This window comes from Molossus molossus, unplaced genomic scaffold (assembly GCF_014108415.1).
Source record: "Molossus molossus isolate mMolMol1 unplaced genomic scaffold, mMolMol1.p scaffold_m16_p_7, whole genome shotgun sequence".
Lineage (NCBI taxonomy): Eukaryota > Metazoa > Chordata > Mammalia > Chiroptera > Molossidae > Molossus > Molossus molossus.
In genome coordinates, this window is record NW_023425401.1 from 55,580,100 (window position 1) to 55,606,818 (window position 26,719).

At 37.1% G+C, this 26,719-nt stretch overlaps 1 protein-coding gene across 2 annotated transcripts in view; it reads right to left on the reverse strand.

Moving 5' to 3' along the window:
• Positions 1-26,719, reverse strand: part of RELN (reelin) — a 576,569-nt gene that overhangs the window by 133,227 nt on the left and 416,623 nt on the right. For both annotated transcript variants that reach the window (XM_036246852.1, XM_036246851.1), the window contains exons 23-27: positions 21,005-21,142; positions 19,950-20,136; positions 13,095-13,300; positions 8,987-9,158; positions 8,314-8,514 (exon numbers count right to left, since the gene is read on the reverse strand). In XM_036246852.1, coding sequence (XP_036102745.1) covers positions 8,314-8,514; positions 8,987-9,158; positions 13,095-13,300; positions 19,950-20,136; positions 21,005-21,142 — 904 coding nt within the window. The remainder of the gene's footprint in view (positions 1-8,313; positions 8,515-8,986; positions 9,159-13,094; positions 13,301-19,949; positions 20,137-21,004; positions 21,143-26,719) is intronic.

Genomic DNA, 26,719 nt, shown 5'->3' on the forward strand with positions numbered 1-26,719 from the left:
AGGATTTTAAGAAAATATTATGAATGTTTATATGACAACAAATTGGACAATCTGGAGGAAATGAATAAATTCCTAGAAATATACAATCTTCCAAAACTGAATCAGGAGAATCAGAGAATCTGAATAGACAGATTATAGCTAGTGAACTTGAAGCAGTAATCAAAACACTCCCAACAAACAAAAGTCCTAGACCACATGGCTTTACAGGTGACTTACCAAACATTCAAAGAAGAACTAATACTTATCCTTCTCAAACTATTCCACAAAATTCAAGAGGAGGGAAGGCTCCCAAGCTCATGTTATGAGCCAGCATAAAACCAGATAAAGATACTACAAAGAAAGAAAATTATAAATGAACATAGATGCTAAAACCCTCAACAAAATATTAGCAAACTGGATCCAGTAATACATTAAAAAATTATACACTATGATAGAGTGGAATTTGTTTCGGGGATATAAGATTGGTACTATATCTCCAAATCAATAAATGTGATACACCACATAAACAAAATGAAGGATAAAAAGCACATGATCATATCAATAGATGCAGAAAAAGCATTTGATAAAAGCTAGCACCCATTTATGATAAAAATTCTCAGCGAAGTGTAAATAGAGGATGCATACCTCAACATAAAAAAGGCCACAGCCAACATCATACTCAGTCGGCAAAAACTATAAGCATTTTTGTTAAGATTGGGAACAAAACAGAGATATATGTTTTCACAACTCTTATTAAGCATAGTACTGGAAGTCCTAGCCACAAAAATTGGACAAGAAGAAATAAAAAGCATCTAAATTGGAAAGAAAAAAGTAATACTGTCATTATTTGCAGATGACATTATACTGTACATAGAGAACCCTAAAGATTCCATCAAAAAATCTACTGGAACTGCCCTGTTCAGTTTGGTTAGCAGTTAAAGCATTGGCCCTCAGACCAATGAGTCTCAGGTTTGATTCTGGTCAAGGACTCGTAACTTGGTTGTGGTTCATCCCCAGCCCTGGTCGGGGGTGTGCGGGAGGCAACCAAGTGGTTGATGTGTGTCACTCACATCAATGTTTCTTTCTCTCTCTCTCTCCCCCTCTCCCACTCTATATGAAGATAAATACCCTTGGGTGAGGATTAAAAAAACACTACTGGAACTGATAAATGAATTCAGTAAAGTAGCAGTATACAAAATAAATATCCAGAAATCAGTTGTATTTTTATACACCAGTAATGAACTATCATAAAGGGAATCTAAAAAAAAAATCCCACTCATAACTGATTAAAAAAAACCTAGGAATAAATTTAACCAAGGATGTAAAAGACCTGTACTCAGAAAATTGTAAGACCGTGAAGAGAGAAACTGAAGAAGATACAAATAAATGGATGTATATTCTATATTCATGGGTAGGAAGAATTAACATAATAAAATGTCCATACTGCCCAAAGCAATCTATAGATAAAATGCAAAAACCAATGGTGTATTTCACAGAACCTAGAACAAATTTTCAAAAAATGTATATGAAACCACAAAAGACCCGAATAGCCATAGCAATCTTGAGAAAGGAACAAATTTGGAGGTATCATGCTACCTAATATCAAACTATACTACAAAGCCATAGTAATAAAAATATCATGTTGTTGGCATATATATATATATATATATATATGGAACATAATAGAGAGCCCAGAAATTAACCCGCACCTTTATGGTTAATTAATATTTGACAAAGGAGGCAAGAACATACAATAGGGTAAAGATAGTCTATTCAATAAAAGGTGTTGGGACAATTGGAAAGGTACATGCAAAAAAGTGAAAGTAGACCACCAACTTACATCATACACAAGAATAAACTCAAAGTGTATTAAAGACTTAAGTGAAACTATAAAAACCCTAGAAGAAAACATAGGCAGTAAAATCTCGAACATTTCCTATAGCAATATTTTTTCTGATATATCTCCTCAGGCAAGGAAGACAAAAGAAAAAAATTGAAAAGTGGAGATAAATGAAACTAAAACATTTTAGCACAGCAATGAAAACTGTCAACAAAATAAAGACAATCCACTGTATGGGAGAATATATTAATTAATGATACATCTGATAAGGAGTTTATACCCAAAATTTATAAAGAACTTATATATAAGTTAACACCAAAAAACCCCCAAACAATCCAATTAAACAATGGGCAAATGACCTATATAGATATTTTTCCAATGAGGACATACAGATAGCCAATGAGGACATACAGATAGCCAATAGGCCTGTAAAGATACTTAATGTCACCAGTCATCAAAGACATGCAAATTGAAGCCACAATGTGATATCACCTCACACCTGTCAGAATGGCTATAGTCAATAAATCAAGAAACAAGTGTTGGCAAGGATGTAGAGAAAAGAGAACCCTTTTGCGCTGTTGGTAGGAATGCAGATTGGTTCAGCCATTGTAGAGAATAGTACAGTAAAACCTTGATATAATGGACTAATTCAGGCGAGAGGGTATCCGGAAAAGCCAAAAGTCAGTTATAAAATAAAATAGGTTTTCCGAATGTGTATGTTAAAAAATGGACAAATTAGTTTCCCTGTTTTTACTTATATAGATATGTTTATATAATTAAAATTGTTTGGATGAAAAGTTTAATTTTACAGAAAAGTTTTCTATCTGTATCACTGTAATTTTAAATTTATACTGAATAGGTCTAATAAATGTATGCTGTCACCAGTTACTGTTAGTAAACAAATGCATACAGCTGGGATGTGGCTTAGTGCACATTGGGACCTGGGCTGGCACACATTAAAACTGCTGCAGGAAGTCATGCCACATGACAACAGAACCAATTGCCCTGTGTGACACAGTGTGATTACGTGCTAATCATTCGCTGAACACTGTCTATGAGTGGTGATTCTTGATTTAAATATGTAGATTATAGTTGTAGATATGTAATATTTATTTATGTTGGTGAAATTACTATAGTGTTTTTTCCAACATATGGCCTAATCACTAATATTTGTTAAAAATAATAGCAAATTAATCACAAAAAATAACCTGTTAATTTAATTATAAGCAAATCTTGGTTAAAAGCATTTTAAAATTAACAGGGTGTTAATTTTCTTCTTCTTTTTTCTTTTATCCTCAATCAAGGACATTTTGTATTTTTCTTCAGATAGAGCAGGAGGGAGAGAGGGAGGAAGAGAGAGAGAAACATCAATGTGTGAGAGACACATGGAGTGGTTGCCACCCACATGACCCCAACTGGGGCTGGGGACAAACTACAGCCTAGGCACATGCCCTTAGCAGGAACTGAAGCCGGTCCCTGGTCTGCAGGCCAAGGCTCTAACCGCTGAGCTAAACCAGCCAGGGCTGAGGTGTTAATTTTCACATGTAACATATGGATTGGAAATTTTGTCCATTAAATCCTAAGTCTGTTAAATCAAGGTCTGAAGAATCGAGGGTTTACTGTATGGAGTTTCCTCAAAATATAAAAATAGAACTGCCTTATGACCCAGCAATTCCACTTCTGGAACTATATCTAAAGAAGCCCAAAACACTGATTTGAAAGAACATATGCACCCCCTATGTTCATTGCAGTGTTTATTAACCAAGATTTGGAAGCAGTCCAAATGTCCATCAGTAGATGACTGGATAAAGAAGCTATGCTACATTTGCACAACGGAATACTACTCGGCCTTAAAAAAGAAGGAACTCTTACTTTTTGCGACAGCATGGATGGACCTGGAGAGCAGTATGCTAAGTGAAATAAGCCAGTCAGTGAAAGACAAAAACCATATGAATTCACTCATATGACTGATAGCTTTCACTGGGGAGAGGGGTTATGGGACTGGATGAAAAAATATTAAGCAGAAAGAAAACCTTACAGTCACAGACAACAGCATGGTGGTTACGAGAGGGAAAAGGGGTTGGGGGGAGGTAGAAGAGAGTATGGGAGGATAAATTATGATGGAAGGAGACTTGACTTTTGGTAGTGAACATACAATACAATGTATAGATGATGTATTATAGAATTGCACACCTGAAACCTATATACATTTATTAACGAATATCACTGCAACATATTCAATAAAAGAATAGTCCATATTTTTCCTTTCCAATTTGTCTAGTAAAATTTTTACTGTAATTCATAAATCCAAGTTTATATAGTTAAAAGTCAAGACTATAAGTAAAAACTTGACCCTTTCAGATGTGTGATTAAACTTGTCTAACACAAATTCCTCTTAATACATTACCCGTTAGTAAGCATAGCCATTGGTTGCCGTGGTGAGAGGAGTCACACATAGTTAGCATTTTGGCTTAGACTTATGACTGCCATTGTTTCTAAAGTCAGTAAGTCAATAGAACTTCGAGTTCTGTAAGAAGTTTGTGCTTTTTTTATTTTTTATTTTTTTTATCCTCACCCGAGGATATTTTTCCATTTTTTGTACAGATAGAGTGGGAGGGAGAGAGAGGAAGGGAGAGAGAGAGAGAAACATCGATGTGAAGGGACACATCGAGTGGCTGCCACCCGCACGACCAACCAGGGCCGGGGACAAACTGCAACCGAAGTACGTGCCCTTAGCGGGAACCGAACCCGGGTCTCTCCGGACCGCAGGCCGACGCTCTAACTGTTGAACCAAACTGGCCAGGGCTGTGCTTTTTTAAATAGATAATTTAGCCTGCCTCTTAACTATTGATGTTTTCTAGGATTCAACTATTGGCTTTCCTATCTTTTTACTCTATACATGCTCCCTAATCTCATTCACAATCATAATTTCAAATTTCATCTGAATACCTATGACTCCCAGATATGGCCTCTCTCCAGTTCATTGGACAATATCCATAACTGCTTCTTGTGCATTTCCATCTCAGCAGTCCACAGGCACCCATAATTCCACAAGTCCATCCCTGTTCTCATCATCTACCCCTCTAAAACAATCTTCCTTTTCCTGTATTTCCAGTTTCAGTGACTGGAGCCAGAAATGTGGGATTTATTCTAGAATCCATTCTATCACCCACAGGTCACCAATAAATCACTTGTGGACTATATTCCTTTAACATCTCTCATATCCACCTACTTATTTATTTTATTTTATTTTATTTTTTTAGTCATCCTCACCCGAGGACATTTTTCCATTTTTGTTCAGGTAGAGTGGGAGGGGGAGAGAGGAAGAGAGAGAGAGAAACATCGATGTGAAAAGGACACATCGAGTGGTCGCCACCCGCACAACCAACCAGGGCCAGGGACAAACTGCAACCGAGGTACGTGCCCTTAGCGGGAACTGAACCCGGGTCTCTCCGGACTGGACTGCAGGCCGATGCTCTAACCGCTGAGCCAAACCGGCCAGGGCCCACCTACTTATTTTTATAACCTTATGCTATGCCTTAATCTGGCCTCCTCATTTTTTACTGTGAGGACTGCTCTTGCATCCTTACTTTACTCAAAGTACATCCAACAGTCTGAGCACTTTTCTCTGTCTCCTCTACTATCACACAGGTCCAGGTTTTCAACATCTATTACAGTGATACCTCGGTTCTCGAACGCCTTGACTTTCGACCAAATCGGTATTCGACCAGGAGATTCGAGAAACTTTTGTCTTGGAATCCGAACAAATATTTGGAACTCGAACTTCCGAGATGAGCCGAGTTGAGCCGAATGGCGTTCATTCGGCCCAGCGCGCCTTGCTTGCGTCATCAGTGTGAGTGCAGAGAGAGAGTCACGCTTTGTGGAGAGAGTCACGCTTTGTGGAGAGAGTCACGCTTTACACTGAATTTAACCCTTAGACATACTGTACACTTTTATTTCTTGTTGAGACTTATGTTTTTCTACATATTATATACAAATTAGGCCAGTAAATAGGCATTTTCTGGGGTTTGGAACGAATTAATCCAGTTTCCATTATTTCCTATTGGGTTTCATTGCTTCGGTTCTCGAACAATTTGGTTCTCGACCGTCCTCCTGGAACGAATTATGTTCGAGAACCGAGGTATCACTGTACTTGGATCATTGTAATAGTTGCCTAGTTGTTTTTCTGTCTCTGCCCTTGTCTCTGCCAGTGTACTCCTGGTACAGTTGCCAGTGATCCTTTAGAAGCATCAGTCAGAGTATGTCACTCTTCTGTTGGCCATTTTATTCAAAGCAGAAGTCAAAGACTAACCCTATTTTTTTCTACATGTCTCCCTTTTCTCACTCTCTTTGCTCTAGTCACAATGATGTCCTGTGATTTCTTGAACTTTTCCAAGAACACTCTTATTTCAAGGCCTTTATGTTTTTTTGTTCCCTGTGTCTGGAATGCTATTTCCCAGACAGTTGCATGACTCACTATTTCACTTTTTATAGATCTCAAAAGTCATTTTATTAGTGAAGTTAACTTGACAACCCTTTATAAAATAGCAGTTACCCTCCACCACTCCAGTGCACACTCATTCTTATTTCTTTCCATAGCCTAGAATAGACACTGGCACATAGTAGAGGCTTTATAAATATTTGCTGAATAAATGAATGAATATACTTATTGATTCTAGTTTCCTCTTCTGTTAATACCCATACTGCTGCCAGAATGATCTTTCTAAAACACAGGTCTGATTCTTGCACTCAATGGATTAAAAATCTTCCATGACTCATGGCTCTTGAGTTAATGTCCAAGTTGCTTAGTGTGTCATATAAAGCCAATTAGGATCAACGTTGTCACCTCTGTGGTACATTTTCTAAACTCTTTAAAGTTTCCAAATTTTCCATTCTCATTTGCACTTTCATATATTTGCACATTCTTTTCCTTCTAACTGGAATTCCTCCCCCTCCTTTATACAGCTGGCTAAGTCCTGTATTTACAGAGACTTCCAATTTTAACTCATCCATCCATCCATCCATCTATCCATCCACCCACCCATTTGTTCAACTAACATATTTTTGGAGCACCTGCCACATCCTAGGCACTATGATAGGTACTTCCATAGCATCAAAGCCTGTTTCTATTACAATACTCCTTTGACTGTACTGTGACTGTTCACTTTTCTGGCTCACTTACTAGTTTCTGAGATCCTTGAGGACTAGGGACATATTTTTCGTCTCCATATTTCTAGCACATAGTGTTTGACAAGCACATAAGCTGTATCAGCACTGCACATTTTTGTAAAAATGACACCAAGTTCTTCTATAAATGGCAAATATATATTGGCTGCCAATCCCTGAAAGACCCATATTGCATATCTATTATTACTAACAGTCACAAATCAATAGTATTCTGCTGGTGTGATTCGAGGATTGAGATTTTTCTTAGGCATTATGCATTCTTATTGGTTGTTTAAATACTTGAAACATTTAATAATGTTTTTTTAAATTTAGATTTTGTAAACTTCAGAATATCATCTTGCAGACTTTAAAACTTATACTACTCTGATTTTATGACTAATTAAATAAAAAGTGTCAGAGGAGAAACAGCATAGTGTTCTGGCAATGTATTTGCTATTGCTGTTATGTTGTTACCACTTTAGACAGTATCAACAAATAATATAGAGTCATATACTGTCTTTCATGGTTTTTTCATTGTAGTTTAGCATCAAAATCTAAACAGAGAAGGATAACAGTTCACTAATCAACTGCCTTGTCTACAGACTTGTGGAAATTATATTTGAACAGTTGCCTATAAACATCTGATCTCATTAATAATTCCATTGGTAAATTATTTAGCATGTGAATCCTGCCGTTATGTAAGGACCATGTAGTTGTGCTAGTTCATTAAAACTGCATTACTTTCGACCCCAGAATTCACCAATGGGATTTTATCATAAACACAATGAAATTTTGATTAGGTTTCTAAAAAAAGAGCTTGTCAAAGTGAATACTTGCTATACATGTTGACATGTTATCACAGTGCTGAAGAACAACAAGCTTTTAAGAGGGCAATGATAATTAAAGTAAAAATTTACAGAATCAAAGGAAAAATAATTGTTTGAAAACGCTACAGTAAAAACATAAAATAACTCACAAGTCCTAAAGGCAAAGGTAAGTTGAAAGGGAGAACTTACGTACTATGACTCAGAAACATGGGATTCATTGTCACAATCATACTGAAGTCCTACAAGTTAATTTTCTTTTTAATTCTAGTAGCGTTCCATGAGCACTTAAAGAAATACAATGACATAGCTATAACTTTGGGGCTCATGAAAAAAAGATTATCTGTTTCCTTATAGGTGGAACTAAAAAGCTTAAGATTTTAAGATTATTGAACCTTCTTTAATAGCATATGAAACATTTGCATTCTTTGTCAATTTTACTTATAAGTATGTAAGATATTTTGCTTCTTGACCTGCCTGGGGAAGAAGTTTGTGCATACATACCTTGAACTGTAGCACATATCCAGGTTTCAGAGTCAAATCTCGAGTTACTGCAAATCGATCCCCATCTGATTTTCCAAATACCATGGCTGATGGCGTGGCAGAGCAGAAAGTTTCGTTTTTAACCATTCCTTCATTAGCCAACATCAACCACACACTCATTTGATTCATAGGGTAGTCAAAAGCTGGCTTCTCATAAAAGTTCTAATAGAAACAATACAAACAACACAGAAAGGCAATTTGATAGCTTTGAAAACAGGAAAGGGATTTTCAGTTTATGATACGCAGAGCCATGTACCATTTGTATTTACAGAGAAACACAGCAGGATCCTTAACAGATTTTTTTTACTGCCATGAATTATTTCTTCTGATGATTTAACAACTATAAGTATTTTGCCACTGTGTATCTAATTTTATAAACACACTAAAAATCACGCTTGATGACTTTGCCAGATTTCGGAGTTATTATTATTATTTTTACATCTAAATAACCTGGAAACTAGTGGCATAAAGAGGTAACAAAAAATTACATGCAAACAATAAAACTAAGTGCAAACACAGGAAACTTATATTATATGTTCAAGCACTAAGCACTAAATCATTAGGGAAGTGAGGAGTTCTCTACTCCCATCCCTTTTATAATTGCCTTCTTGGAGTTCAGACATGCAAAAAATACCTGGGGTAAAGTTGGGTTAACAACTGGGATGATCTGTTTTTGCTTTTCTGACAGAATGATGATGTCATCGACTGCCCACTGGTCATAGTCCTCCCCTGAGAACACAGGCTGCCACCAGCGGAACCTGGTACAAGGCGTCTTGGCAGCAGTCGGAAGCTCCAGATAGACAAATCTGCACAAAAACAAATCACTTATGGTTAGGAAAGGAAAGCTATGTCTTTCTTAACGTCTGTTAAAATAACAAGAATTGCAATAAGAGAAAGTTGGGTTTTGTTTGATCTCCTGATATTTTTGAAAAATTTCTAAGTTTAAAAATCCAACAAGAAGCTTATGTAAGCTGGTTTGGTTCTGGTCATGTTTATTCCATTTGGAACTGTAGCTCTTGGGGGCAATATTTCAACTGTGTTCAATTCACTGAACAATGTCTTTTGACTACCATGTTAGTGGTCATAACATTTTTAAGAAATGCCTAGAAAAAACTGTTCCTTTGTATGCTAATGTTTTCAAAGCCATTCTTACTTACTGTGGGAAAACATACGTATGCACTAAAAAATAAAACATAACTCATCCATAATCTACTGTATGGGGTTGTCCTCTGTTAAAATTTGGATGTATATCATTAAAGTATGTAATCTTTTATATAGGTGAGATATACATTGGTATCCTACAGGTTAAAACTTAACATATTTCATAAGCACATTATCATGCCAGTAAAATTATTTCTTAAGGTCACACTACTGTCTATATCATTTTCCATGCTATTACTTATTTGACCTTTCCCTACTATAAATAGTTATGTGATGAAAATTTTTATGCATAAAACTTTATCTATACCTCAGTTTATATCTTTTTTTTAAAATATGTTTTTATTGATTTTTTTAGAGAGAGAGGAAGGAAGAGAGAGATAGAAACATCGATGTGAGAGAGAAACATTAATCTGCTGCCTCCTGCACACCCCACACTGGGGATCGAGCCTGCAATCTGGGCACATGCCCTGACTGGGACTCGAACTGGAACCTCTCAGTCCATGGGATAATGCTCAATCCATTGAGCCACACCGGCCCACACTGGCCCACACCGGCCAAGCCTCAGTTTATTTCTTAAGGTAAGATTCCTAGAAACAAAATTACCAGGTAAAATAAACTGGTCATGTTTAAGGCTCTTGATTTTTCCAAATTCCTTTCTGGAAGAGTCAAAACGGTTTGCAGGATGACATCAGAGTTCCTGTCTTGCTGCTCCCATGTGGAGAAAGCACTTGGCATTGTCTTTAAAAAATGACTATTTGTTGAAAAATGGTATCTTTCTTATTGTAACAGAGGTTAGATATTATTCATGTTTTATTAAACATCTATATTTCCTCTTTTGTAACATCTACTCATTGCTTTTACCCATTTTTCTATCGGGACTTTAGTGTTTGTCCTGATAATTTGTATAAGCTCTTTTTAGCAACATTGACCCTATGTTTCTAATAATGGTTGCAAATATTTTCTCAGTTTGTTTTCCTTCTTTTAATTTCCTTCTGTGTTTTTTGACACATATGTGTTACATGTGTATGTAGTTTTATATTTGAATGTAGTATATGTCTATGTAAGTAGTCATTTTCTTTGTCAATTCTTTCATTGAATTTATGTTTAGAAAGTTTAGATCTTTTCCCAAAATCGAATGTTAATCTGAATATTTAAATATTTAACCAGTCTTCAATAGTTTTGATAATGTAAGGTGATAATCTAAATTGATATTTTCCCCAAAGAGCTGACCCATCATTTTCTAACATCAGTTGACTGAATAACCACCTCTTTCTCATTGATAGTTGATGCATCTCTGTTTCTTATATAAGTTCTTATATATCTGAGTCCATTTCTGAGTCATCTCTTTGGCTTCATTGTTTGTTCTATCTATCCATGCACCAATATCATTCTATTTTAATTATTTAGGTTATATAACATCTTAACATCATGCAGGCACTGCTCTATTTATTTCCCCCCTAAAAGTTTAAGCTATTTTTGTCAGTTTAAAAATGAAGTTTAAAAAAATGCCACTAGAATTTTGATTGAAATTGCATTAAACATAAATTTAAAAATATTCATATCACAATATTCAGTTTACCTATCCAGAAATGCTGTATTATTTTCCTTTGATTTGTTTTCTTTTATCTCTGAAGAAAGTTTTGAAGTTTTCTTTACAGAGAGCCTCAGAATCATTTGTTAAAGTTATTCCTTATATTTATTTATGTATTAGCCACCATGAATGGGATCTTTTTTCTTACATTTTCCACTTCAGAGTTTCTTAACCATTTTAGTGTCATAAACTCTTTGAAAATCTGGTGAAATATTCTGGCCCTAAAGAAAAATTCCCATTAAAATAAAGCTAAATATTTCTGGAATTTTTGTTTGTCTATATAGTAATCTAGTCACATTACTGAACTCTCAGTCATTACCAGAATGACAATGATATTCTTTGGAGAAATAACTGTAAGTATTTTAAGTTGTTTTTAAACCAGTTTGGCACTATTACAATCCCCTCACTACTGTTCTGGGGGAATCTCACCAGGTTCCATCTACCACATACCATTCCTGACTTTCTCCCTGGATGTTATATGCTAATACCTGCATCAGGCAATCAGTGCATTTATCTATATATAAATTTAGTTCTTTTACAATTATGTAGTGTTTTGAAATTCTGTGTGCTTTATATTTTTTATATGTGTCATTAAAATATACTCAAGGATATCACTTTTAGAGTATTCCTTTTTATAATCTGTATATTTGTTCTACCCAGTTTCTTCTTTTCTGGTTTCTGCCTCTCCCATGTGTCCTTAGTAGAAATGCTTTTCTTTGGTCTGTCTGCATGTCTATTTCTTTCTTTCTTTTTTAAAAAACATTTTTAGAGAGAGAGGAAGGAAGAGAGAGATAGAAATATTGATGTGAGAGAGAAACAATAATCAGCTGCCTCCTGCATGCCCCCTACTGAGATCAAGCCCAAAACCCGCTATGTGCTCTGACTGGGAATTGAACTGGGACCTCTCAGTTCATGGGAAGATGTTCAATCCACTGAACCACACTGGCTAGGTTGTATGTCTATTTCTGTTACATTATGGAAAGTTATGTCACATTTAAATTGCTCAATGTTTTAAAACAACAAACATATGAACCTTCAGTCTATAAAACAGCTATATTTTAAGTAGCATGTAAAAATATATTTAATTTGTAAAAATTGAATCTGTTCTTCAATAATATTTTTTTCAACAAATCAAGGTTCAGTTTTAAAATACAAACAGGTATAACTTTGGCTAAAGCTCAATAGTGATAGGTCAACATATATAAAGAAAAAATGCTGTCTTTGTGTTAAAGTGAAAATATACAGATTATAAAAAGGAATACTCTAAAAGTGATATCCTTGAGTATATTTTAATGACACATATAAAAAATATAAAGCACACAGAATTTCAAAACACTACATAATTGTAAAAGAACTAAATTTATATATAGATAAATGCACTGATTGCCTGATGCAGGTATTAGCATTAAACATGAGTCATGTCTCCAAACTCCTTAACAGTCATTACCTAAGACATTTTTTACACATATTCCCCATCCATCAAAATAAAGACAGGGATGGGCCTGTCTTTAGAAAATCCAAGTTCCACAGATTCATTCATATGCTGTCTAGGACTAGCCCTGAGTATAACTGTACAAAGATTTTTTGACAAAATCCACCTATTATTATTAAATCTATTATTATTAAATAAATTAAACTTATTAAAGTATTATTATTAAAACATAATTTGTGTGTGCATTAAAAAACCCAGAAATGCTTGGAATATCCCTGTATTGCAGAGTTTCTCTGGGAAGACAATGGTCAATTGTCTCATTTTTCTTCTAGTCACATTTTTCCTCAAATTCTTTAAAAGTTCAAACATGAACACAAATATTTTCTGTCCAGAAAGTTAAATGAAATGAAATATTTATATATGAGGTCATCAGTCATACTAGATAGTTATGAGTTTATCTATTTTTGCAACAGTTAATGACATTTTGGAAACACCCCAACAACAGTGTACTATTTACCATTCCTGGAAACCACTGGAAGGCCTTTGGGGTTTGGTTACCTGGGTTTGCTGAAGTCTGAGAAGTACATCTCTGCCAGCAGGTGCCACTGGATGCCCCCATTGTTGCTGTACTGAAGGAGGACGCCCTCCTCTCTGCTGTCAGGCTTGTTGCACGCAGCACTCTCTCCGCCTATCTGGATGTAGAACTGGACAAAGTCCACCCAAGAAGTGTCCAGATCCCAGCTCACCAGCTGTCTTTTCCCAGCCTTTTCAAAGGACAGAAACACCACAGATTCAATTATCTGGAAGCTCTTAGGCATTTTGTTGTTTTAGTTTCAAATTCAAATGAGCATTCTAGTACTATATGGACATGGTTTTGTCTCCATTTATTGTTGAAAGGAGCAAATTACGCCATTTAATTGTCTCTGCTTTGATTATGGTAACTGTTCCTGAATATGTTAGTCTCTACATCACTGACTCCTAGACTTGATTAAGAGATCCTTGGGAACTTCTAATTATACCAAAGAGTATTAAAAAATCTTTAAAAATAAAATTAACTTACATTAAAATACTTCTAATGTTTGCTTTGTGAATCTTCTTAAACAGAGTAAAGGAGAATCTGAAAGACCATGTACTTTATCAGTTGGAGCCAGGTTTGAATCTCAGCCCCATTATCCATGCTGTTCAATACCTGTGTGACCTTTCTTAGCTTTTATTTTCCTCAAAGGTACAACATGGGTAACAATAGGGTGGTCTGATAAGTAGATCAAATAACATTTTGCATGAAACTTACCTTAGCACATGTCTTCCTGGAATGTATGCCTGGACCTCACCCCCACCATGGGAATGAAAGTGAGACAGGTTTAAGATAGAAACTTGACAAAAAGAAAGAGTACTTGAGTCTCTAAGGCTCCCAGTCAGTGTATCTGTCTTTGTCTGTCTTTCACTTGGAAACAGAGAGATGGGGAGGAGTCATTTAAATAAGTTTTTGCCACCACTACATGGTCTCTTTGTATCTTAAACGTGTTAAAAATTCCATCAAATTCAGCAACTTGCTTCCTTTGTTTAGTGTGTTGCCTACATGTCACAGTCCTGTTGTGAGGAGTTAGATACAAATTGACAAGGGTTGTCATGAATCCTGTCGTGTGTAGATAGTTTCGTGTTAATGAGATTGAAAGAAAGTTTGATCATGAGATTCTTCTACCCAGATTCTGCCAAAGCTAATCTAGGTCTGCTCTGAACTGGTCTCATGGAGAGTTCGTAAGAAGTTCACTTAAGTCAGGAAGAAAAACTGAGATAGGACAGTCAGTTTACAGAAAATCATTCCTCACACTTAAAATTTTAACCCTACTCAAATTCAATCAGTTAATTAAGAATGGGTTTCAATTATACATCCCAGGGGAAATAATTGGGGCTAATTAAAAGAGTATGCTGTTACTGAAAAATCTAAAGCCAATTAAGAGAGGGGTTCCAGGGAAATGAGAATGGAAATTAATCATGACACAGAAACTTATTCTTTGGAACTTTCAATTTTAAGTAAGTATTTAAGGAAATGTTAAAAGTAATATCCATTTTCAATGTGTTATATGTTCTTTTGATGTTTCTTGTTGATTTGAAACAGTATAAGTGAGAAGTACCTCAGGGATGATTATAATCTGGCCTAGAATTTTCATGCTTCAGGATCATTACAGGAAGAATGATTTTGAGAAGAAAAACTACAGAACCTGGATGGTTGATTCTAATCCAGCAAACTCCTATGAAAAGTTTGTCATGTGGAACTAAGCCAGAAGGATAAAGATCTAAGGTGAGAATTATAAAAATCCAAGTATCCCAGTTAACTGGTTAGAATGAGTGGTCTGTTGTGAGATTCACAGAGAATGTTATTATCCCAGGAGGCTATGGTGTTGGTCTCCAGAGGTTTCGCAAGATTGCTTTGTGGGATTTTTGTAAATGGTGAAAAATATCATATAAATGATTGGTTTGGCACTGAAGATGTTTTTTCCTAGAGAATAGCACAAATCATTTTCTTTTGTTCAGTGACCTGAAATGCTGAACACTGTTTTAAAGGGAGAAAAAAAGAAATGGCTCATGGCAAACTTTTTGTCAGAATTTAATTTGATGTGACACATGCTTCGCAGCCTTTCTACTACACTACAATCACTGCATGTATGTGTGCACCTGAAGACACACATCACTGTGTGTATGCATGTGTGCTGGAGTAATAGGCTCTCCTTATTTCTGGAGTGTGGAAAATACCTTCCAATTTCTCCCCAACATTCTAGGTGCAAATGGCTCACTGCTTTAAGGATTTAGAAATTTAAAGGAAATGCCTTCTGACTTTAGAGTCTTTAAAACAAAACTTCTGAAATACTTCATAAAACTTCACCTTTTAACACCCATTAAACCATTTTAAATAAAATGCCGCTAGTAAACAAAATCTACTATATTTATTTGAAAATAACCATTTCCTTCCTTCCTTCCACAAATATTACTGGGTGATAATTTTACAAATTTGAAAGGAGAATTCACGGATATGTGCAGGGCCAGTAATGACAGCTCAGGGCTGCAGACCAAGTTCTATTCCTTGTCAGTGCTATTTAGTCACATAATCATTTATCAATTCTCCAATGTATTCAGTCTCAAGGGTATTTATTGATATGTAAATGCCTAGCAGCACATGGCATGCGTTTCTAAGTTGTACATCTTTTCCAGAGTTGGTTCTGTCAGTAGGAATCTGCATCTTACTGGGTACTATGTGAATAAAAATATAATCTATATTTGTATAGAACATAGATGAGAAAGAAATTAAAAAAAAAAAAAAAGATAGTGTAGTTTGCCGGAGTTCCAGAAAGCTCCATAGAAGCAGCAAGATTTGAGCAGGATGCTGCAAGGTTTATATGGATGTAGAGACGATGGAAGGCATAATGGTAGGCAGAGGAGACTAAGCAAGGACAGGGAAATTGGCAAGACCTGGGATGATGTGGAAAGCTTCTTTGGGGGGGGGGGCGAGGGTTCATGTTTGTAAAGAGAAAATAAGTTCATAGTCAGGTTAGGAGTATTGGAGACCACCCTGAACACTTGTGCTGGCAAAGTGACAGAACAGAAGTATGTCTCTAGATAAATTAATCTAGGGTGGTTTGCAAAAGGTCTAGCTAGGGAACCCTTCCTTCCTTTGGGTTTTTGTTCCTTCTGTATTTCAATCATGCTGGCTGGTGGGGGCTGCCAAACTGTGTATTCCACCTCTGCCAAAGGAGTGAGTACATGATAGCACACCTCCCCAGGGCACTGTGACTGGCCAATCAGAATCCTTCCCCAGAATTGTCCATAGAGCAGCTGAGAAAGCTCTGTGGCCATGGTTCCAATCTTGTAATGACGGCAACCCAAACGTGGAGTCTGTCTACTCTCAGGAGAGAGCTCTGTGGGCAGTTGAGTTTCAGGTTCCAGATATTTCTGAGGTAAGTTCCATCTAAGCCCTCCCTATGTTTTGATTACAAAAATAAAATTTCCTTTTTTTTTTCTTTTGCTTAAGCTAGTTTCTCTCACTTATAATTCAAAACAGATCTGACTGATAGAAGAGGAAAAAGTGAAAAAAAAAAAGACCCTCAGATATTTTGACAAACATTTAGGGAGAAAGCTAGATTAAACTGGGAAGAGAATGATTTTACTTTTGAAATGCTGGCTTTAAGTTAGTGGCATATTCAATGATAACAATTTGTAATTTAGTCTCGTAAGATACAATTATGATAGTTAACACTTTCTGAGCTATTTCTATGTGCCTAACACTGTTCTTTATTCCTTACCTGTATTAACTCACTTAATCCTCCCCACTTTAAGTTGAGAAAACTGAGATACAGAAAGATGTTATAACTGTGTAAGGTGAAGCAATTATTGAGGTTTGGAGCCCAGGTACAAACCCAGGTAGTTTGATTCCAGGTATCATCTTAAGTTAAGTGTAAGAAATAGTGATATATAACTTTATATGTTCAAAATATTTACTCCTTTGGCAGTAAATATGTTCACACATGTTTACTGGAGTGTTTGAGTACATATTGGTTAAGAATTTATAATCTTGTTTTAAAATTGATACTTAAGGGAAATACGATCTTCCTGTATGTTCACAACTATACAGTTTTCTAGATCTATGCAATATATATAGTCACTTATTGACTATTATCTCTAACAATAAGGCCCCAGGACTTTCAATGTCAGTAGATAGGAAATATCATTAAATGGAATCCATCCCTGATTTTCTATCATTCTCTGTTTTGTTTACTTGCTGATTTTTTATTCTGTACCTCTGTCAAAACAAAACCTGTACATATTTTGTATACGCATAAATGAACTTGTTTGGGATTTCTGCCCAAATTCCCCAACATGTCAGCCCTATGGTACATTACCCACATCTGTGTGCTTGTTATGTGATGAAAAGTGGAACATCTCCAATTGTCCAAGAATTGGCTGTGGTGCCTGCTGGGAAAAAGTGGTGTTCTGTACCTCACACTGTAAGCAGAGCTGCCAATAATTGTGTTGGACACACTGCTCAGGTTAGAGAATGGGAACTGCTTCCCCTCCAGTCCTTTTGGAGACAATATGAAGAGATGAACTGGAAGAGGGAGGAAGAAAGAAATCGCCTGCTTGGACTGCAGCAAGGGAGGTGGTTCCCTCTCCCCTATCTCTAACCAAGCCACATGGGTTGGAAGTGTTCTAAGAGAATCGGTCTCAGAGATTCTGACTGGTGCCTCAGTCCCTAGTTGGTGTCTACTGACCTGCCTGCCTAATTTGGTGCTGCCACTGGGGAAGCTGAACACTGCAAAAAAACTTCTATGTAGAGTCTAGTTATGGACTTTATGTTTGTGTACCCCCAAAAGGATGTTATTAGGAGTCAGGGCCTTTGGTAAGTAACTAGGTTATGAGGGTGGAGCCCTCTCCTAAGAAGAGACGTAAGAGAAGGGAAGACAGCATCTGCAAACTAGGGAGTGATCCTCCCCAGACACCAAATCTTCTGGTGTTTGTATCTGCTTCCTAGCTTCCAGAACTGTAAAAAATGAATATTTCTGTTTAAGCCACCCAGTGGTATTTTTACAGTATTTTTATAGATGGTATTTTTGCTATAGTTACCTGAGTTGACTAAGACAGACCCACATCAGCAGACGCCACCAGCAGCTACCAAATTGAGCCAAAATAGAACCTGAGATGTTTGCTCACCATGAAGAGCTGATCAGGCCCTGGCCGGTTTGGCTCAGCGGTTAGAGCATCAGCCTGCGGTCCCGAGAGACCGGGGTTCGGTTCCCGCTAAGGGCATGTACCTCGGTTGCAGTTTGTCCCCGGCCCTGGTCGGTCGTGCGAGTGGCAGCCACTCGATGTGTCCCTTTCACATCGATGTTTCTCTCTCTCTCTCTCCCTCCCACTCTACCTGAACAAAAAATGTCCTCGGGTGAGGATAAAAAAAAAAAAAAAAAGAGCTGATCAGTTCCTTAAGAACAGCTCTGCACACCCTCACCCCACCTTTATTCCTCCTTCTTCCAGTCATATTCTTGGTATTAGTGGATTGAAAAATTTAATAAACCCTTACAGAAGTGCTTTCTATGTGTTAGGCACCTGATTTACAAGTACGTGAATGCATTTAGTTCACATAATAACCCTAATGAGACAGATATTCTTATTATCTCCACTTTACAGATGAGGAAGCCAAGCCATAGGGAGGTTAAGGATTCCGCTCAAAGTTATAGAGCTAGAAAGTGGTCAAGTCAGATTGAAGCATGCAGTCTGGTTCCAGAGTTACGGCTTTTAACCTCTAAATTCTACCACCTCCACCACCACCTCCACCCTCAGCCACAGGCCTGCATGTGTCACACCCTCCAAAGGCTGGGGTGAGAAGTGACCAAGACCCTGCTCCACTCAAAGACCCCAAAGACACAAGACTGACTGGCCCTGAAGGAAAAGAAAGCAATGAGATTTAAATCAGGTACAAGAGGGGCAGGATTTTAAAACTGGTCTAACCTAGATTTGTAGTAACCAAAACAACCATAAAACTATAAAAGTTTCCCAGATGAAGTAAAGGGATAGAAAATTCTTTTTAAATTTATTTATTTTTGTTATAGATGTTTCTCCTTTTTTCCCCACTGATACTCCACTCCCCCTCCCTCCCCACCTTGTCCCCAGCTTAGTTGTCCATGTCCATTGTTCATGCATACATGCATATAAGTTCTGTGGTTTATCTCTCCCCTACCACCCCCTTTTCTGGGGATTGTCAGTCTGTACCCCACTTCCACATCTCTGGAACTACCCCTTCCTCAGACTGTTATGTTCATTATATTCCACAAATAAGTGAGATCATGTGATATTTGTCCTTCTCTGTTTGGCTTGTTTTGCTTAGGATAATGCTTTCCAGGTCCCTCCATGTCGTCTCAAAGGATAAGAAATCTTTCTTTCTTACAGCTGTATAGTACTCCATTGTGTATATGTACCACTGCTTTTTTATCCATTCGTCTACTGATGGACATTTGGGCTGTTTCCAGATCTTAGCTATTGTAAATAGTGCTGCTATGAACATGGGGGTACATATATTCTTTCTGATTGGTGTTTCAGGCTTCTTAGGGTATATTCCTAGAAGTGAGATCACTGGGTCAAATGAAGTTCAATTTTTAATTTTTTGAGGTGACACCATATTGTTTTCCATAGTGGCTGCATCAGTTTGCATTCCCACCAGCAATGTACTAAAGTAAGGGATAGGAATTTGACAAAGTCAAGTTAAAAGCAGGGAATGTGGGGAAAATAAAATCACCTTATATTTGTATCCTCTGAGTTCAGACTGTTGTATAAATCAGTTACATACTGAAATGGCAATTGCTTGATCATTATTCTCACACCTGAGTCATGACTTAGCCATCACCTATTCTCAGCTCTAAATCATACCTTGCTGAAATAGAGAGATGATCCCGAAGAGATGACCCCACACCCTTGTTCTGGTTTTACAATTTCTCCCCCAATAACTTCTTGCCAGTCAGACTCCCAACCATTCTGGTTCTCAAAATCTGACATAATTGTAGAAGGAAGAGCAGCTTCTGGGTGGCATTCAGTACTCTGATATCCCTGGTCACACCTAGAGAGAGGAGAGCCAAGTAAACAAGTCATAGTTTCATCTGAATGTCATGAACATGTGACCTGCAGCATTTCCCACGTCTGACTTTTGCTCTGGTTTCAGCACTGACATTAGATTTCCCTCCGTAGTGTTAATCTGTATATGGGGTAGGAACAACCTTTAGTTTTTTACACCACAAAAACGGAATAAAATCCTTTCTTAAAAGAACAGTGCTGTAACAGTAGAATTGTGGCATTAAGCAGTAATGAAGAAGGATGTGTGTGTGTGTGTTGTGTGTGTGCATATGAGTGTGGTGGGGTAGGGAGAAGGGATAGTGGGATTTTTCCTGAAGCCTTAAAAAGTCACATATAAATACTTGCTCAGCTAGGATACAACTCTGGCCACATTTTATAGTTTCTGTTTCTGATTAAATTACATCTTTTTAGAGTTGTTAAGTATTCAAGTGTGTTGCTATCTCCCCCTCATTAGCTATAATCACCATCTCCCTTGTATACAACTTGGAGCCCCTGGCGAAGTGGGGTAGGACAGCCTATAGCAGCCATTCGACCGGTGCGTTAAGACTGTCGGGGGACAAGAAGGGAAACAATCGCAAGGCTCTTTCAACTACCAAAGAGAACTTTGGAACTAATTAATAAGCTCTGAAGTTTAACCCAAGAGGCCTTGATTGTGGTTAGATTTTGAAGTTTAGAATATATGGCTTTATACTAATTTAAGTGTAACAGTATCTGTTACATCTTCAATAAGAACAGAAAGGAGGGTCATTTTCTTTTGTCTCTTTCATTATTTATCTCTGTTGGGAACCACCGTGGGATCCCTATAAACACACATGCCGAGAAGCAGGGGCTCAGTTATACTCTGATGCGCGTACCTGCACATGCCATGGTCACAGGACCCGTGCCCACTGCACATGTTTGGGCACTGCTGGCCAATGTAGATGCTGTCCAAAGCCCACTCATCGTGGGCTGTGTAATAGCTCTGACTCCAACGAAAGCGGGTGGCACTGGACCTAGAAACGGGATAGTAATAAAAAAACAGTATTTTAACAGACATGTAGTAGTACAGACAAAGAATGTCCAAGTTCAAAATCTTTCAGATAAACAAGTTCCTGGAACTTGTATTTAGCTGCTAATCATTTTTCTCTAGTAGTTCAATTTCCACTCAAATACCACCCAATTCAATAATTCTATCATGAAGGAAACATAAAAGGAAATCCCCTTATTTTGTATATATTTCCATCTTAGTTTAATTTGAGACATTTTAAAGACAAACAAAATTTCACATTTTTTGTTGTAGTTGCACAGAGATTTGATGCTAGGGAAAGAAAAAAAGCAAGAAAGAATATTTAAGAAAAATAGAGATATATACTAAATAGCCTCTCTTTCACATATGAAAATGTGAAGTGTTTAACTTAGAGTAATACACTTTCTTACAATAAACACATCAGTAGTTATTGGAAGATGTCCAGTTATCTCAATATAAAACTAAAGTTTTGTTTGCAGGTATTGTTTTGGGGTTGAGGGGATATGTGACAATATGCTATATTGCAAGTATAAACAGCTGGGTTCTAAATTCTGCTTATTATTTCTGAAATGTTAACTTGCTTAGGTTTCATGGACAAGCTGATGTTAAGTGGAGATAAAAAGCTAAACAATCCATTACACATAGAGAAGCATTAGGGACTTTAATTCCTTTAAATCAGATATAAAGTCTAAAGAAGAGAATATTTAGAGCACAATGTTAAGAAGGTTTTCATTCTTTGATGATCACATAAAAATTCTTTTAAAATTACATCATATTTTTCACTTCTGGAAATTTTTAGGGATCCATGATTACTTCTTGTTAGTCAAAGTGAGAAACAAAACAAAAAATAATTGCAGAATTAATGTGCATGCTCAGCTTTATTGATTAAACTTTTACACTATTTACACACACACTTGATCTTAACGGCTGTGAATGATCCATTAAAGTCTACAGCATCAATTACCTACATATTAAATACTCCCTAAGTACATAACAGACTGTGAAAATCCAGACTAAGCTCTTACTGTTTATGTTACAAATGATCTGTGGCTAATAGGTTGCATTTTCATTCCTAGTAGGGTAATTCCACATTCACTGAGGTGTACACAGTAGACACAGGTTTGCTGCATATTGGAGCTAATCATGGTACATACAATAAGACAGATGCAACTCTTCTAATTGGAGGAGTTTATATTTATTAGTTTATATTTATTAATGGGCTGTTAAGTTACAAATATAAACTATTTTCACAGTCCCATTAAGAAGAGGGGAGCAGGGAGGGAGGGAAGAGATAAACCAAAGAATTTATATGCATGTATGTGCAACCAATGGACATAGACAACAATGCTGGGTGGGGTGGGGGGGCAGGATTGGGAGGAGGGTGTCAATGGAGGAAAAAGGAGAAACATCTGTAAAACAAATAAATTTAAAAAAAAATTGAAGTAGAAGTTCCCAGGGCTTACCAAGCTTTTAAATGGCAAAAAAAGAGAAATGGTTTTTAGAAAAATCTATTATAAAAGTAAGTGTATTGTCTTAGAGCACAGAGCCTTACAGAAAAGAAGTAAATTCAGACTTGTACACGAGTGTCATGAAAAGGAGAGATGACTACATCCTTTTAAGATTTATTATAGCCCTGGCCAGTTAGGTTCAGTGGTTAGAGTGTCGGCCTGTGGACCAAAGAGTTGCGAGTTCGATTCTGGTCAAGGGCACATACCTTGGTTGCAATTTGGTCCCTGGCCCTGGTCGGAGTCTTGCCAGAGGGAGGCAGCCAGTAGATGTGTCTTTCTCACATCAATGTTTCTCTCTCTCTCTCCCTCCCACTCTATCTGAAGATAAATGGAAAAAATGTCCTCGAATGAGGATTAAAAAAAAAAAAGACTTATTATAATCTGAGTCAAATCTAGGGCCACCAGTGACTAGACTGTGAGCTCTTTTGGAGATAGAAATATCTTTTGTCTCAATAGTTTGCACAGAAACAGGAAAAAAAAAAGGTGTACAAAAAAATCTGCTTAAATATGAGTGAATGAGTATAGCGACAGGCCAAGAAAGGGCAGCCTGTTTTTGACTTTTGTAGGTAACAAAGTGAAGAATGTTCTAGGAGTTAGGGACCTGACCCCAGGACCTCGGCTCTGCAATTTATCATCTGTGTGACCTTTAATGAGAAATTTAAGTTTTCAGGGGCTTCTCATTCCTCACCTCTCAAATAAAGGGATTGGTAAAACTGATTTCTAAGACCCCTTCCAGCTCACAGATTTAATGATTACTTTGGTGGTTTGTTGACCAAGTTTATTTTCTTTATAGTTAATGACTATATGAAACCTATGGCATACATTATTTTGAAGTTTTGATATTTTAAACATTAAAATGAGGTTGGGGGTTTCAGAAACCTGTCCTAGATTTCCCAAATTATTTATGCTTCTGAACACTCACATGTACACACATTCTAATCTCCCTTTCTGAGTAAACTGATCCTCACATGTGTCTTGTAAACTCTTGTAGAAGACATTTCCTTAAAATAAAAAGCTTAAAGTGGATTATTTTATTTAAAATTATAATCCACAGTTTAAAGTGCTGATGTTAACAGAAAAGGAAGCAAAAAGAGGTAGAGTATCAGATTCATATTTAGTGAGAAAAAAATTCGTTATGTGTGCAATCTCCAGCTGATCACACGTGAGAACACAAGGTGTGATGTCACTGATTTGCAGCTGCATCACTGATAAATATTGCCCTCCATATAAATACTTAATTTGCCAATTCTCACTGCCCCCCATATTCTTAGGAGAAAAATCTTAAACATTTTGGACTGAGTCTGAAAGTGGGGCTACTGCTATGTGGCTCATGAAATGAAGTTGACTTGCATTTAAAATCCAAACTCTAGATTCCCCAAAGCAACAAAATTTGACAGTTTTTTCTCCATCTTTTTTTTCTCCACATACTCTTCTAGTCTGTAATAAAAATAACACTGAGTCATCTCTTGATAGGTAATATGAGGAATGAAGGTAAATGAGGGCTAACTAAATATTTTCCACCTTCAGAGTTACTATAACTACATTTATTCAACTATTTGAAACTCATTCAGTCATTAGGTGTTGATTTGTTTATGAAGTCAGCAACTGACAGCTCTTTCTGTCTCTTTAGGCCCTGTTCTTATGTAAATGTCTTTCATAAAAATAAAATTAATTTTCATTGGGTAACAAATGCTCAGTTCATATACAATAGAATTTCTCAGAACAGGTATATACCTCTCAAATATTTCCACTCTAAGTTGTCCTATCTAGAATGTTTTCTGACATTAACAGATCTGTGATATTGCAGGGGCCACATCTGCTTGTATGCATTCAATTTATAGTTGCATATGCTTGAATCAAAACAGTAGAACAAAGATTTGCCAAAAGGAATACTGCTTCAAACTAAACTGCACTCCCTTTCCCCAGTGCTTGAGAAAAACATGCTATTTGCAGAATTTTAAAATGAATATAAAAAATAAAATTATCAAGAATGTCAAGAAGACCGGCTAGTGTGGCTCAGTGGTTGAGTGTCAAACCTTGCACCAAGAGGTCGCCAGTTCAATTCCCGGTCGGGACACATGCCCAGGTTGTGGGCCTGATTCCCAGTGAGGTGCATACTGGAGGTGGCTAATTGATGTTCTCTCTCATCGATGTTTCTATCTCTCTCTCCCTTGCCCTTCCTCTCTCTCTAAAATCAATAAAGAAAAAAAAAAAAAGAATGCCAAGGAGAATAAATGTACTTTATCCTTATAGTGGAACTTTTAAGCATTATAGATCAAAAACAATGATAATAACCAGTTGAACACAATTTTTTAAATATAGCAATAATGTTTAGTTTAAATATTAGTCAGTAGAAATGGTAAAATAAATGTCCCATGGTGTTGTTATTAAAAATATATATATTTTGACTTTCTTTACCCAGAGATTTGAAGAAAATTTAGAAAAGCAGAATTCAACTATTTACACACCTGTACTTGAAGGCAAATGGTTGAAGGAATAATCTAGTAGATTTATTTTCTGTTTGCACAAAGAGATGCCTCAAAATAAAATATTTCTTTTGTTTATTTAGGTACATTGAATTAAAATTCAATTTAATTTTTCAACATTTAATGAGTACCTCAACTATGTGGCAGGCACTTTGTTAGAACAAAACAGTTTAAGGGGGCAATTAATATATTTCCTTGCAAGTGTCTAATAAACATTGATGAGAATTGATCCTTCCTGACTATACTAAAACTTTAAACTCAGTGGTCTATCTTTTTAAGCTAAGAAATAACAATGTAATATATAATCTGAGTGCAAAATAATCTGCAAAGGCTTTCTTTTTTATAAAGGACAATGCTTTTTAGATATAGCTTAAACTACATTAATTAAGACTAATAGTTTAGCCCGAGCCAGTATGGCTCAGCTGGTTGAGTGTCATCCCTGCACTGAAAGGTTGCCAGTTAAATTCCTGGTCAGCGCACATGCCAGGGGTTACGGGCTCAATCCCCACTAGGGGACATGCAGGAGGCAGCTGATAGAACAGCTATGTCTCTCTCTCTCTCTCTTTCCCTCTCCCTTTCTCTCTCTCTAAAAATAACAAATCTTAAAAAAAAAAAAAAAGTTTATGGAGTGATGCTAGAACAGTGGTGTGAGAGGTCCCTCTGATCTTTCCCCTTGAAGTTGTAACAAATTCAACAGATCTAATTCAACAAAGAAAGGATTCCTGCTGGAGACATAGACACTACAGAGAGATTCTGTACACTGAAACATCTGACGGTACGCAAATCAGAGCAAACAGAGGAGGTGGAAAGGGAGAAGAGCAGATACTGGTGCCATGGAGGCAGCTAGGAGCTTACTGTAGGTCTTGAAAGAGGGGAGCAATCAGGTTGCAGCTTGCACTGCCTACAGCCCCAAGGAACAGCAAGTGTTCCTGCCTAAGTGATGAGTATGTGGTGTGACTGAGCCCAGTGAGAGCACAGAGGTGCTGGCAGGGTTGCCTGGTGGTGCCATTGCCAGGCAGAAAATCAAAGCCATAGAGCCTGACTGACTTCCCTCCCCCTCCTAGAGCTCACCTCATCTCCCCTCCCAGAGCTAGCAGTGGCCCCAGAAGAAGCTGTAGTAGAGTGTCAGGCTATAGGGCATATTATCTGCAGGCCTGAGAACTGGAGAGGCAGAAGTATTTTTCCTTGAGCAGCAGGCACACACTGTGGCTTATCCCCTTGACAGGGGTGGAGATGTAGGTGAGGCAGCTAAGGTCTGGTAGTCATCATTACTGGGAAGAGAATAAAGCCACAAATGCACCAGTTGGCCTCATACAACTCATCTCACCCCAACATATCATGACTGCACAACCAGCAGGGGACAGTGCTGAGACTGGAACCCCATCATCACCCACCACATTCCTCCATCACCTCTGAGACTGAGGTGATCTGGTCACAGATGAGGTGCCCACCTCCCCAGGGAACACAGGACATTTTCCACTGCCCAGCAGAGATGCCAAAAGTCAGAACAGTGCAAAAGACAATAAAAACCTTGCGCTTCAGTGCCACCTTCTGGTAAACAAAAGAAAG